Genomic DNA, 14906 nt, shown 5'->3' on the forward strand with positions numbered 1-14906 from the left:
GTTGTTCTTTTTTGTTTTTTTAATCTGTTCACACCGGAGAAAATAAAACTGTTTGTGTTGTGATTTGAATTCAATAATATCTCCTTCTGCCACGGACAGAAGGCAAGCTGAGCAGTCAGTGAAGGAAAGAGACAAACTGAAGCATGATTTGGAGAAAATGGAAAAACGGAACTTGGAGTTTGTCAAAGAAATGGATGACTGCCACATTGCCATGGAGCACCTCAATGAAAACAAAATCAAGTATGTAAAGCCAGGCTCATGGGGTTATAGGTTGACCACTGAATCATGGTTCTCCTCACTATATCAATATGCATTGTGCTTATGTTCCTCTGGTCCTTTCTGTACCCCAGAGGTGTCAAATTCATTGCCCAGCTGCAACAAAAGTTCCGAGTGAGGCTGAACTAGGTTAAATTGTAATTGGAAGGGGGTATCTAGGTGGTTCAGTGGATAGAGAGCCAGACCTGGCAATTAGTCCTGTGTTCAAATGTTATCTCAGATACTTCTTTGCTGTGTGACCCTGGGTAGGTCACTTGTTACCCTATCCCTGACCACTCTTCTGCCTTGGACCCAATACTTAATATTGACTTAAGACAGAAGGTAACGTTTTCTTTTTTTGATGAAATTGAGAAATGTTTAACAAAAGCAACAAAAAATATAATACAACATATATAAAGTTAATTTGTGTTTTTCTAAGTCACTATGCTTCCTGCAGGGTTTCTATTTGAGTTTGTAGTATATGGTAATGCAGTTTTTCAGGTAGGTGACAGTGTATAGAGCACTGGATCTGCAAACATGAAGACCCCTCTTCAAATTTTATCTCAGCTACTAAATAAATAATCCTGGGCAAATCACATAGTCTCCATCTGCTACAGTTTTCTCATTTGTGAAATGATTGTGAAGTTCATGTGAAATAATATTTGTAAAGTGCTTTGTGAATCTTAAAAGTGCTATACAAATGCTAATACTATTGCTGTTATTTCTTCTTTTTGGCTGAGGTTGATTGACAGTAACATTGATAATGCTGCTAGGTACAATGAGAGGAATGCTGAACTTTGAATGAGGAAGACCTGAGATTGAGTCCTGCTTTAGACACTTAGCTGTATGATCCTTGTCAAATCACATAACCTCCTTCAGCCTTAAGTTTCCTCATAAAATGGGTATAATAGTACCAGTTATTTCTCAGAATGTTTGTAAGGAACAAATGAGGCAATACATAAAATGTGCTTTGCAAATCTTAGAGCACTATATAAATAAGCTCTCATCATAATTATCATTAATATAGTTAATTCACCTGAAACCTAGAATGTGCCCATTTGGATATATAGTTAGGACTTTTATAAGTCCACCCACCATTTCTTTCTTCTTCTTTTTAGAATTTGGGCATCTCAAATTAAATTAACTTCAACTAGTGCTTTATTAAGCACCTGCTTGTGTGCTAGTGTCTAAGAATACAAAGACAAAAATAACAGTTCTTATTCTCAAGAGTTTTACACTGAATTGAAGACAATACAATAATAATAATAATACGAGGTAAACTGAGGTGTGAGTAAACAGTGACAGCTGGGAAGGGGGTGGATCAGGGGAGGCTTTACAGAGGATATGATACATGAATTGAGCCTCTGAAGGGAAAGATGGCATTCCAAGGAAAGGAGTATGGTTTATGTGAATACATCAAAAGAGGAGACAGAGTATCAAGTTCAAGGAAAGGCTCATTCAATTTGACTATAATATAGAGTTAATGAAGGAGAGGCTAGAAATATGGCTAGAAAAGAAGCGTGAGGAAGAGTCTGGAGGACATTAAGTGCTAGAATAAGGAGTTTATATTTTATCCATTAGCCAGTTGGACAAGCACTTTTGATCAAAGGAATGATGTGATCAGAACTAAGTGTGATTATTTTGATAACTATGAGGCGGATGAATTGGAGAGAAGAGGAACTGGAAGCAGAGAAACTAAGACCTTAGCTAGGATAGCAGCTGAGTGAGGAGAACTAAAAGGAAGAAGAGAGGGATATCGTGAAGGTAGAATTGAGAAGACACAAGGGATAGATACTAGACAGGAAAAGGGCAAAGATAGATGACTCAGTATATAAACCTAGGTGATAAATGGATTAGCTTCCAAACTTCATAAATCTTGGTGTGTGGAATGAAAGCATATTTGTATGAGATCAGTAGAGGGAATAAATCCTTTCTCTTGCTTTTCATGAAGTCAATCTTGCATCTTTTATCAGTACTAGTCAGGCAACAGCAAGTGTTTCCCCTTTGACACCTGGATACTTGTGTTATCCATTTGTCCTTTTCTTGATAAGGAAAACAGACACAAGAACTGGATTTTTGAATGGCTTCAGAAATGTGGAAAACCTTTACTAAGCAAGGAATTTGTTGTATAATGCGTATAAATAAGTGGGTTGCTCAGTAATGGAGGTCTAGATCTTTGTCTTCTAGCTCTCCCTTATATTTTCATTAAGCTTTCACTCTCATAAGTTCTGCCTTGTGTAGGAAAGGAGAGACCCTTTGGCACACAGCCTCTCAGTCTGCCACCCAGCTTGAGGGAGATTCTCAACTCTCTTAGAATGCTAGCCCAGCCAGCTCTGTGGAATCCTGGTTTTGTAACATCCCAGGCTGTCAGCTTGCTTTGCTATGCCCTGCTAGAAATCCTTTCCTATACTTGGGAGACAGCTAGGAGGCTCAGAGGATTGAGAGTCCAGTCTAGGGAGAAGAATCTTGGGTTCTGATTTGACCTCAGATACTTCCTAGCTATGTGACCCTAACTGAGTCACTTAACCCTTTTTGCCCTGCTCTTATTGGTTCTTCTGCCTTGGAACCAATATGCAGTATTGATTCTAAGATGGAAGATAAGAGTTTTTAAATTTTTCTTAAAAATTTAAATTAAAAAGCATTTCCTTGATTTGAAACATTTCTGAAAAATAGGACTTCAAAAAATTTGGAAGGATATTTCTCCTTATTCCAATATTCCTCTTATTGATAGCCTCATGGTGTGGTAGAAATTATAATAGGTAGCATTTGTATAATGCTTTAAGATTGGGAGGGCATACAGGCATCTGTGTATATACATAAATGTATTTGTACTTATTTATGTAATATACTTATGTGTATTTACATAATATACTTATAACAGTGCTATGATAATAATAATAATTATTATTATAAAAGTTAAAGCTTACATGATATTTAGGTGCATTGTGTCTTATTTGAGCCTTACAGCAAACCTATGGGCTAAACAGTGAAAGTATTATTATCCCTGGTTACAGATGAGAAGACTGATGCTCTGAGACATCAAATGGCTTTTCTGTTATCATAGGTAGGAAGGGTCAGAGGAAGGATTGGAGCAGACCTCTCTTCTGATTCAAAGACTAGTCAGGACTTTTTCCGAAACTACCAGCATTAGACTTTGTAAGGGGGAACAAGGTGGTTTATTATAAAAAGGTTGGACTGGATTATTCAAGTCGGGTTGCCAGGAATTTAATTAATTCCAAAGAGATTTATTTACAAAATATAGAAAGAGTAAAGGTAGAAAATCAGAGCGAGGATAGGGTAAGATAACTAGCCTAAGCACTAAGAATTTTGCTCTGACCCCTGGCTCAAAAACAGGCAGGACAGTTTAGTCCTTAATCGGAGAGGTCTTGGCCCTTGTAGCTGAGGACCTGGGGATGCAGGGAGCCTCTCTCAAGAGGATAGGTCTCTCCTGAGGCTAGTCTCTTCAGAATATCCAGGAAAGGAGTCAGCCTTTTTCACTCACGATGTGTCAGTCCAAAGGGCAGTCTCACCCCATACAGGGTCTCAGGTCCAGTCAGAAGATTCTTCACCAACCACAGGAAGTTATAACTCCCTTTTAAAGACATTTTCTTTTGTGTCACTTCCTGTGCCTTTCTCCACTTTCACGTCTACCAATTACAGTTGAAGCTTTTCTTAGAACTGCCCAGGGTCCAGTCAGTTTGATTCTGATTCGTCACCCACTACTGCACGTGGGTCACAGACCTTCCCCTACTCAATGATTAAGTGGGATGTTTACACTTTTGGTGATTAAATCTAAAAATGGGCAGGGGAGTTAATTTAATCTTCACAATCAAGGGAGAAATTTAATTTAATCTTTACAACTTGAAGTCAAAAGAACAAGATTTGAGTCCCTGCTCTATTATTTATTGTATGTCTAGCTTTGGAGAAGTCATTTAAACTCTGATTCTTAGTTTCCTCCAATGTGAAAGCAGATAATAATTGTACTTGTACTACTTGGCTCATAGAAGTTTCAGGGGGATCACTCAATCATAACCTATCTAGTTCAACTCCCCCTCGGTCCCACAAGAACTGAGGTATTGATTAAGTGACTTGCCTAGGGTCACCTAAGTAATATCAGAAGTTCTTGAGAGGATTTGAGCCCAGATCATTTGACATCAAAGGCATTGCCCCTTCCATTGTGCCAGTTCTTTTAACCATAAAGCACTATGAAAATGCCAGTTAATATTTTTGTGTCTCTTGTTATTTTGAGAAAAAAATTACTAATATGCTTGATTTTCCTGTCCCTTTTGGGAAGGGTAGGCTATGAGGGGAGTTAGCAACGCATGTTAATTAGTGTGTGAGAATTGCATAACATGAATTTCAGTAGACAGCTTTTGAGGGAGGCTTGGGCAGGGGTTGTTGGGATATGGCAATTTGTGATTTCCTTAAATCCAGTGTTATCCTACACCACCACCACCACCACAAAGACATTGACTTTTTTGGACCATTGGTTAAGTGATTGAAAGAAACTTTATTGGCTGTAGCTCCAAAAGCCACTAGTCTAAAGGTATTATGGAATTCTGGCTTGAGCATGGGGTCCAGAAAGTCAGCAAATAGGATTTTTTCATAGAATTGCACTTATTGGGGTGAGAGAAAAACTAGATTCTTGGTGTGGGTTCTGTCACTGTCAACTTGGACAGATCATAGCCTCATCTGACCTTCTATAGGAAATCTTCCCTGACCCTTCTTAATTCCAGTGCTTTCTCTCTTTTGAATTATTTTCTGTTTATTCTGATTTGCACATGCATTTTTTTAATGTTTTTTTCCATTAGATTATAAGCTTCTTGGGGACAGGGACTCTCTTTTGCCTTCTTGTATCTTTAACACAGCACTGTGATGCCTGGCACATAGTAGGTGCTTAATAATTATAGATTGATAGTTGCCTTATCTGTAAAATGAAGAGATTATGCTGGTATTTTAAAAATTCTTTTATTTATAAGACAAGGAATGGAGTGTCTCAAACATGAGGTTTTTCTGGATTAGTTTTTATGTTTGTGTCATAGAAAGTCTTTGGCATGATAGGATTTTTATTGAAATCTTAATCTGTTACTTAAAACTTCTGTGACCTTGGACAAGTAACTTAAAACTTTCAGAGACTGGGTTAGGCTTAAGACAACACAATTGTAATAAATAATAAATAAAAATAATTTCATTAATTAATCAATCATTTCATATAATAATGTGTGTTTTAATTTGATTTCATAATAATGATAGTTTGATTAATCCATTAATTAAATTAATATTAATAAAAATTTAATAATAAAATTTCATGATGAAACCTTATTAAGATTCCTTTTATATTAAAAGAATATGGTCCTATTTAATTATGATCCTAATTAATTATTACAAACTATTACATCTTTATAGAGTAGATAGAGGTTTCAGTTCCTGGTGGTATGTAGGACACTTTGCTGGGGGCTTTGATAGATATAAAGTTTTCATTAGATGTGGGCCCTGCTCTCATGGATCATAGCCCAGTAGGAAGACAAGAATTGGTCACAGATAGGTATCATGAGGAATGAGTTAGTAAGTGTTGAACAATTGTCTCAGCAATGGGGGGAGTCATGGGAATATACTACAGCGTACTTTTAAGTTTAATCTGCAGTATTAACATGTTCTCCATCACTTTGTTAGGTCTGAAAATCAATCGAATAATAAATGAAGCCTTGATTTTCTGAATTATGTGTTCACTCAAAAAGCAGCTCTTAGAGCTGGCTCCAGTGGATTTCTGGATAATACACAGAATTACATAAATGCATTAAATTGGCTAAAGCAAAATGCTTTTTGACATCTGAGGAAGAAAAATGTAAATAGAATTCTTACTATATGAATATTAAATTTGATTCTTCTCTGTAGGCAGAAATGGCAGAGAAGAGGCTTCTTGTTTGTTCAGTCGCGTCCAATTCTTTGTAACCCCATTTTTGGTTTTCCTGGTAAAGATGCTTGAGTGGTTTGCCTTTTTCTCCTCCAACTCATTTTATAGATGAGAAAACCAAGGCAACAGTATTAAGTGACTTGCCCAGGGTCACACAGATGGTGTGACCATTTGAACTGGTGCCAGATTTGAACTCATGAAGATAAGTCTTCCTAACTTCAAGCCTAGCACTCTGTCCACCTTGCCATCCAGTTTATATAGTCTCCAAAGCAATTTGGTAGCAACAGTGATAACAATAATGAGCATTTACTAGTTCTTAATGGTGGTAAAGGTGAGTAACTCAAGTGGAATGTTAGCTCCTTGAGGGCAGGCTCTCATTTTTCCTTTTTTAAATATTTGTGTCCCTAGAGCCTTATACATTTGTTGTTCAGCTTTTGGTCATGTCCAAATGTTCATTGTCCCATGCTCCATAGCACACAAGATCCTTCTGTTCTCTGCTATCTTTTGAAGTCTGTCCAAGTTCAAGTTCAGGTTCATTGCTGCCATGACATTATCTTTTCCTCATCCTCTGCTCATCCCTTCTCCTTTTGCCTTCAATGTTTCCCAGCATCAGAGGCCTTTCCAGGGAGCCTGTGTCCTTGTTATATGGCCAAAGTATTAAAGCTTCCACTTCAGTATTTGTCTGAATGAGTAGCCTGAACTGACTTCAGGAATTGACTCATGTGATCTCCTTGGTGTCCAAGGGACTCTCAAAAGTCTGAAAGCATCAGTACTGCATGCTCAGCTTTCCTTATATTCCAACGCTCACAGCCATGCATTACTGAAGGAAAACCCAGAGCATTAGATGAATATGTGAAAATAAACAGGTTTTGTTATTATTAGCAATAAAATCCCCTCCCTGCTGTAATAATGAAAATATTTAGGGAAATTCACTTCATATCATTTTTTTTAACATTATTTTATTTGGTCATTTTCAAACATTATTCCTTGGAAACAAGGCTCATTTTCTTTTCCTCCTCCCCCTCCCATCACCCCTCCCATAGCTGACACACTATTCCACTGGGTATCACATGTGTCCTTGATTCGAACTCATTTCCATGTTGTTGGTATTTGCACTAGAGTGTTCATTTAGAGTCTCTCCTCAGTCATGTCCCCTCAACCCCTGTAGAGTCAAGCAGTTGCTTTTCATCGGTGTTTTTACTCTCACAATTTGTCCTCTGCTTGTGGATAGTGTTTTTCTCCTAGATCCCTGCAGATTGTTCAGGGACATTGCATTGACCCTAATGGAGAAGCCCATTACGTTCTCTTGTACCACAATGTGTCAGTCTTTGTGTACTATGTTCTCCTGGTTCTGCTCCTCTCACTCTGCATCACTTCCTGGAGGTTGTTCCAGTCTCCGTGGAAGTCCTCCACTTTATTATTACTTTATATCATTTTTGTAATATTGACCCATGTGAAAAGCTTTCCCCACTGATTGTAGTAGCAACTTCTGACAGTAGCAGCACCATTCCATCATGTTCCTGGAAGAGATTATTCTGTTGTTTACCATCTTAGTGTTATAAATCTCATGTGGATTCTTGCCCAAAGTGCCAGCTAATCACGCTGCTGTAAAATAATCAGTCTCTTCATTTCACAGCTTTCCCAAGCAGCCTACCTGCTAGTTAGCAAATGATCCCTCCAGGTCGTGTGGTTCCAGTTCTATTGCCTGCTTGACATATAATTGGCATATAATTGATAATTGACTTCTTTGATTGCTCAATCTTGTAATTACCTTCAGGCTCACAGGAGAAGACCAACAAGTCTGGCCAAAGGCTTCTTTCCACATTCAAGGTTCTGATGTTCTAGACCTTTGAGATATGTGAGATCCTTTAGAGGGATAAAGCACAAGACTCTACAGCAGCAAATTCTCAAATTTTTTGGTCTTAGGAGTCCTTTTCACTCTCAAAATTATTGAGGATCTTTTGTTTATGTGGGTCATATCTATTAACATTTACTGAATTAGAAATTAATGTGTCTTAATATTATCATGAAAATAGTTTTGACCTCACACTTCCCCTAAAAAGGTCTCCTGTCCCCACTTTTTTCCCCTTCCCTGAAGATAGCCTTCCCTCTGCCTCAGTATTGTGTATATTTTTTTAAATTCTTTTTTTAAAGTAGGAAAAGACATTCATTCCTACAGTTAAGATGCACTGAGAATCTTCTTATAACCTTTCTTTTAGGAAGATGCTTCAGTTGCTTTCCCCCATTTAAAAAGTAAACAAGGTTAAGCATTGTAACCATACAGAAATAAAACACCATTTTAAAGAATTAACTGAATTTTTAAAAATTTTATACTTCCAATGAATAAGAGTTTATTTTCTGTCTCTCCCATTTTTACTCCCCAACAATGACAGGGAGAAAAATCAACACAAAGAATCCAATTTTTAAAGGTTGAGGGTTTTTTCTGGTCACAAAACCCCTGCATTTTATATAGAAGTATAGTTTGGTGTTTTTAGGGACTTCATCTTTTAGACAATCCCCCTACAAGTCTCTCCTCCTATCAAAGTTTTCTAGAGGTAGTCTTTCACTTAGGGGAGCCTTGTGGATATGAGACTTTTAAAGCCTGTTCCTTTGAATAGTTTGTGATATTTCAATCTTAAAATTTCACCTTTTGATGAGCATTTATTTGACTGAAATCTGAAGCTCTTATTAGGCTAAGCAGATCAAAAGGAGGAAGCTTTACATTCAAAGGTTTCCTAATCTTGTGATCCAGGTATCTTCTCACTAGATCACCTGTAGCTTGAGAGATGTCACAAAGAGATGTCACAATGAGTGACTACACTCATATATAACATGTTGTAAATTTTATAGAGAATTTAAGGATGATAGTAATCATTGAGATCATAATAAGAATAAAAGTATAGGTAATAGCTAACTTTTAGAGAGGACATTCAGATTTGACTAGCACTATGAAGTAGGTCCTTTGCATATTTTATCTGCATTTTATAGCTGAAGAAATGGAGGAGAGACAGCATGATGTAGTAGATAAGAAGGTACTACTGGGCTTGGATTCATATCTTGCCACAGACTCTCTCCAACTGTGTTACCCTATACAAGGGACCTAATTTCTCTGAGCTTCCATTTCCCTGTCTATAAAATAGAAATAGTAATAGCACCTACCACACAAGGTTCTTTTGACCATGAACTGTGAAATGTATGCCAAGTGTCTTGCAAGCCAAAAACTAATGCTAAAAACAAATGGAAGATGAGAGAATTAAGGCTTAGAGATTAAGTAAGTAGCCCATGTTCACATAGTTAGTGCAAGTAAGCATCAGAGGCAGAATTTGAACTTTGGTGTCCTTAACTTTAAACCCAGCACTCTGTCAATCAAACCACAAAGTTTCAACTGTTGTTTTTGCCAGAAGCACCGTTATATTGGAAGGAACTTATGAGCTGGATATTTTTCTTAAGAACCAAGTTTTAGATAAATATTAAGGTTGGGTTTTTAAGTACTTGCCTGATTCAAATACACACCCAAATGCACCTGTTTATCAAAGTCATTTTTTAAAAAGGTTTGTATTCAAACCTGAAGTTTATTTAAGTTATTTGATGTACATTTTATCACATGCATTGCATTTGGTGCTAACAGATTCTTTATTTTTATCTACAGTGCTTAAGCTAATATTCTATTTGTCTGTCTGTCTTATCTTTTTGTCTCTGCCTGTCTGTCCATCCATCCATCCATCCATCCATCCATCCATCCATCCATCCATCCATCTATCCATCTATCCATCTATCCATCTCTATCTGTCTCTGTCTATCTTCTTGTCTATGTATTGATTTGTCAATCTTTCTCCTTATCTTTCTCTCTCTTCAAGTTCATCATTTAAAATTCCATTTTTTGAGGTCATCTGTTTTGGCTAGCCAAATTCTTGGGAGTACAATTAGATCAAACTGGTATCAATAAATTTGGCACCCAGTGTCAGCTGCTAAACTCCACATATTTTTAATCTAAAAATGCACTTGCTAGAACTCCTGAATGCACCTGGTTCTAAACTTTGTAAAAATTAGCCATAAAGATGTGTATGTGTGTGTGGGGTGGGTATTTCAGTTTGATGAAAATTTATATTAAAAATGTGACACTCTTACCGAATAATGGAAAGAGACTGTCAGGAAAGGTCAGCATATTCAATAGAATTGTTTGGCATCATGCTTATAATTCCCATCTTATCTTACTGCCTAATGGCTCTTAGATGGACTAGAGAAAAACAAATTAAGCATCATATTCTTTTTTTTTTTTGTAAAGCCTCAGAGCCTTTATTTTTTTATAGAGGGAGATTCAGCTGGAGTGCCTAGAGAATTAACTAAGTAATTCCTTTGCTCATTAGTAGAAATGAAACCATAAAAAGCTGGCAACTTGAAAAGTACCTTTGGAAGTGAAAAGAAAAAGTACCTGAGAATTTTCTAAAGAGATTTTTCTATGTGATTTTAGATTTTAACCGGAAATAAAATAATGAATTAAATGTACTATATGCCTCAATTAATGTAATTAGAATTGTTAATTTATATTTGTATTTATCTACTTTGTGGATTATCTGTGGAAATTTTTACATTTCAGATAAGCTTTCCCCGTACATCTCAGCATGGGCCCTCCTTTCTGCCCCTACATTGGTATGGTCTAAGAATTCACAATAATTTTAATAGTCTAAGGAAAGCACAATTAGTCAGGAATTTTTTTTTAAAGACATAATGTATTCTGAAGCCAACTGCAAATGGTTTTTGAATGATCTGTTCCACTGATTGGTTCATTAGCTTGACTGTTAAAGAGTTATAGTTAATGTGCACATTTTGAATTTGATTCCTTGATAGTTTCTGTTAGGAAATTAGCAATATGGCTTTCTGAGGACAAAGGGACAAAAGCCCTTCCCTCACCTCCTTCTTGCATGATCTCCTTTTTCTTAGACATAATCTAAGATGGAGGATAAAGATGCCTTGTGGGGGCAGCTGGGTAGCTCAGTGGATTGAGAGCCAGGCCTAGAGATGGGAGGTTCTAGGTTCAAATCTGGCCTCAGACACTTCCCAGCTGTGTGACCCTGGGCAAGTCACTTGACCCCCATTGCCTAGCCCTTACCACTCTTCTGCCTTGGAGCCAATATAAGACGGAATGTAAGGGTTTAAAAAAAAAAGATGCCTTGTTCAGTTCTTTAGCAATTTAACTCAACAAATACCTCATTATACTTATAATCACATTCTGATACATGACAGGCAGGAAATAACTTATCCTGTAATCTTAATGAGCTGCCACAGAAGGGTGTAAAGAGATGCACGGTATACCCTCAGAAAATTACTCTAAGGGCTTGTTAATCCCTCAGTAGGACTGAGCTGGGTATTTTGCTTTTCAAGCCTCACCAAGGCAGCTGTAGTATGGGAGACTTGAGATTTCTGTTTGGGTCCCCAGGAGGGCTGCCTCCTCAACCTAAACAGGCACCATTCTTATCCTTTAGGGCAAAGCTTTGGGTAGTCTGTGGTTTATACAGATGGATCCATTGCAGAATGAGATTCTAAGCAAATGTATGAAATAAAATGTGAAGTTACAAAGGAAACCAAATTATAATGAAATATATTTATCAAATTTTTATAGATAAAGTATACAGACTCCAAGTTAAAGAACTGTTTGGAGGTAAGATATCTGAGAGTCCATTGAATACAACTATTTCATTTTACTGGTGAGGAAACTGAGGTCAGTAGAGCTTAAGTGACAAAGGGAGGATTTAAACCTTGAACCACTAAGTCCAATGTCATTAAACTTTCAGTGGCATCACATTGCAATATCCAGCTATGCCTGAGAATTAGCCCCAAGCATGTTTTATTATTGAGGATGCTCCTTTTTGAAATTTTTGGACCTTCTACTTGAAATTTTATGCATTCATTTCAGGTCAAATTGCTCTGGCATAACCAATCAAGCACACACAGCCATCAGGATGCAGGGTTATAGAGATCTAGCTGCTTCTTAGAAGGTTGAATGAAGCGATCCACCAGAGCACATATTCAGCAGACAGCCAGGTAGCTGAGATCTTCTCAGTGCTTTGAGGATTCATTGTTTTTCATCATGCATGTTTTCTTCTTAGGACACTGAGTAACTTAATTCTATGAATATTGAGGAAAAGGGACTCTTCACATCACTGTAGAATGAAAGAAAAAGCAGAAAGAAGGCTGGGGAATTATTACAGGGGGAAACACTCAATCTGGACTCTTGTGCATAGTGGATAAAGTGCCAGGTCTGCAGTCAGGAAGATCTAAGTTCAAATATGCACTCAGACACTAGCTGCGTGATCCTGGGCGAATCACTTAACCTCCATTTGTCTCAGTTTCCTCATCTGTAAAATGAGCTGGGGAAGGAAATGGCAAACCACTCCAATATCTTTGCCAAGAAAACCCCAAATGGGTTCACAAAGAGACAGACATGACTGAAAGGACCGAACAACAGCAGCAACATAAACCCTAAACACCCTGCTGGGTGCCTCAGATGCTGAACACAGTTGAGTACAATTTCATTTAGATTCCAATGACTCTGTTATGGGTTATTTTTCTTCTTCTATGAAGGAAAACATAAAGAAAGAAAATCAAACAATTAGAGCCCTCTAACAGAGTAATGAACTGCCTTTCACGGTAGAATCAGCATTTCTTCCAGCAAACATTGTCAGATCTGTTGTGAACAGGATCCTGACCAGGTAGAGGTTGGACAAATTTTCTTAGGTGAGGGGAGAGAGCTCTAACCACCTCAGAAATTCTGATGCTGTGATTAAACTATTCAGCCTAGCATTCAAGACCCTCTGTGATATGGCTATAACATCGCTCTCAAATTTTTTTCTTTATTAATAGAATTTTTGTCTAGGTATCTCAGCCCATCCCCTTCCCACATTGTAGAAAACATCATCCAGCAGACAGATATGTATATATAGATGATCTCTTTCATCTTTCCATTTCTCAGTTCATTCTCTGGAGGTGAACATTCACAAGTATTCTTCCAAGTATTAAACCTGTAGCTGTATATAATGTTCTCTTGGTCTACTCATTTCATTCTTCATCATTTCATGCTAACATCCCATTTTGAATTTCCATTAGGAATCTGCAGTGTGTAAATCTTTGTGTTTGGTGCTGGGGGAGATACAAAAATAGAAGAGAAAGGTTCCTAGCCCTAGTGAGGTTATATTCTAGTAGATGGGATAAAATTAGAAGCTATCAAGGCGTAGTGGAAAAAGCAGTCGCTCTAGGGTGAAATGTCCCAGGTCCAACTATTTCCTGTATAATTTAGGAGAATTCACTTCAGTATTTTGGACCTCAATTTCCTCCTTTATAAAATGAGGAGGTTGAATTAAATGACTTCTGTGGTGTCTTCCAACTCTTCATCTGTGATCCTATACGAACAATTATAACAGAAAAGAGAATGCTCTAAATACAAAAGAGCACCTGCCTAAAAAATCTTGATTAAAGCATATAGCCATGACCATCCTTCATTAAACTCATTTTTAAAAGAGTTTTGCCTTCCAGCTTGAAACCATAAAGGCCAAGTGCTCTAAGAATTCATAGAGAAGAAAGAACACCTTCCATTATGTCTCTGGGGGTTAGGGAAAAGCCCATCAGGGAAATCTTACTGGAGGAGGTAGCATTTGTGCTGGGCTTTGAAGAATGGATTGTGTTTTAACAGGTGGATATAGGGGAAGAAGGGAGGGGGACATTCTCATATAGGAAACCTTATGACCAAGGTCAAGGGTGAAAGTACAGCATATATTTGAGGCAGATAGAGCAATCTACTTTTGGTCATAAGATAGAATACTGGTGGGGTAGCCAAGTGGCACAATGGAGAGAATATCAGGCCTGGAGTCAAGAAAACTCCTCTTCCATATGTTCAGATCTAACCTCAGACACTTACTAGCTTGGTGACCCTGGGCTTGTCATGTAACCTTGGTTGCCTCAGTTTCCTCATCTGTAAAATGAGCTGGAGAACGAAATGGCAAACCACTCCAGTATCTTTACTAGGGGTCATAAAGAGTCAATAATAGCTGAAAATGGCTGAATAACAGCACAGAATACTAGAAGTATGGAAGAATAATATGAAAGGGGGAAGTAAGGTAGAACAAAATTTTGTGGTCGGTGTTGAAATGTTCATGGAAAAATTTCCGTGGAAAATGGCCATTAAGATTTCATAGACTATCAACTCCCTTCCCAACTTAGATATGCTTTTCTGAACATTTTTCTGTATCTGCCCTGTGGACTTAGTATATTCTACTTTGTACTCTTTATTCTGCATATTTGTATATATCCCCTAAAGTTCCCATCCCTTGCTACATTATATTGCAGGGACTATCTGATTCATCCTTGTATCTTCAGTTGCACAAGGTAGCTTTTCAATAAGTACTGAATTGAATAATTAATAATATCTAGCATTTATATAATGCTTCAAAGTTTTCATGCCTTTTACTTATTTTTTTTAAATCCTAATCTTCCATCCTAGAATCAATACTATGTTTCATTTCCAATGCAGAAGAACAGTAAGGGCTAAGCAATGGGAGCTAAGTGGCTTGCCCAGGGTCACACAGGTAGGAAGTTTCTGAGCTCAGACTTGAATCCAGAACCTCCTTTTTCTAGGCATGACTCTTTTATCCACTGAGCCACCTCACTGCCTCCTAATGCCCTTTAACTCATCTTATTTCATTTCATCTTCTCAATAACTTGTGAGGTAGATGTTGTTATTTTA

At 37.5% G+C, this 14906-nt stretch overlaps 1 protein-coding gene across 3 annotated transcripts in view; it reads left to right on the plus strand.

Annotated features, from left to right (window-relative positions):
- The window catches only part of NINL (ninein like), a 174236-nt gene that overhangs the window by 109889 nt on the left and 49441 nt on the right, over positions 1-14906 (plus strand). For all 3 annotated transcript variants that reach the window (XM_007476594.3, XM_056813792.1, XM_056813791.1), the window contains exon 11: positions 100-240. In XM_007476594.3, coding sequence (XP_007476656.2) covers positions 100-240 — 141 coding nt within the window. The remainder of the gene's footprint in view (positions 1-99; positions 241-14906) is intronic.

This window comes from Monodelphis domestica, chromosome 1 (assembly GCF_027887165.1).
Source record: "Monodelphis domestica isolate mMonDom1 chromosome 1, mMonDom1.pri, whole genome shotgun sequence".
NCBI lineage: Eukaryota > Metazoa > Chordata > Mammalia > Didelphimorphia > Didelphidae > Monodelphis > Monodelphis domestica.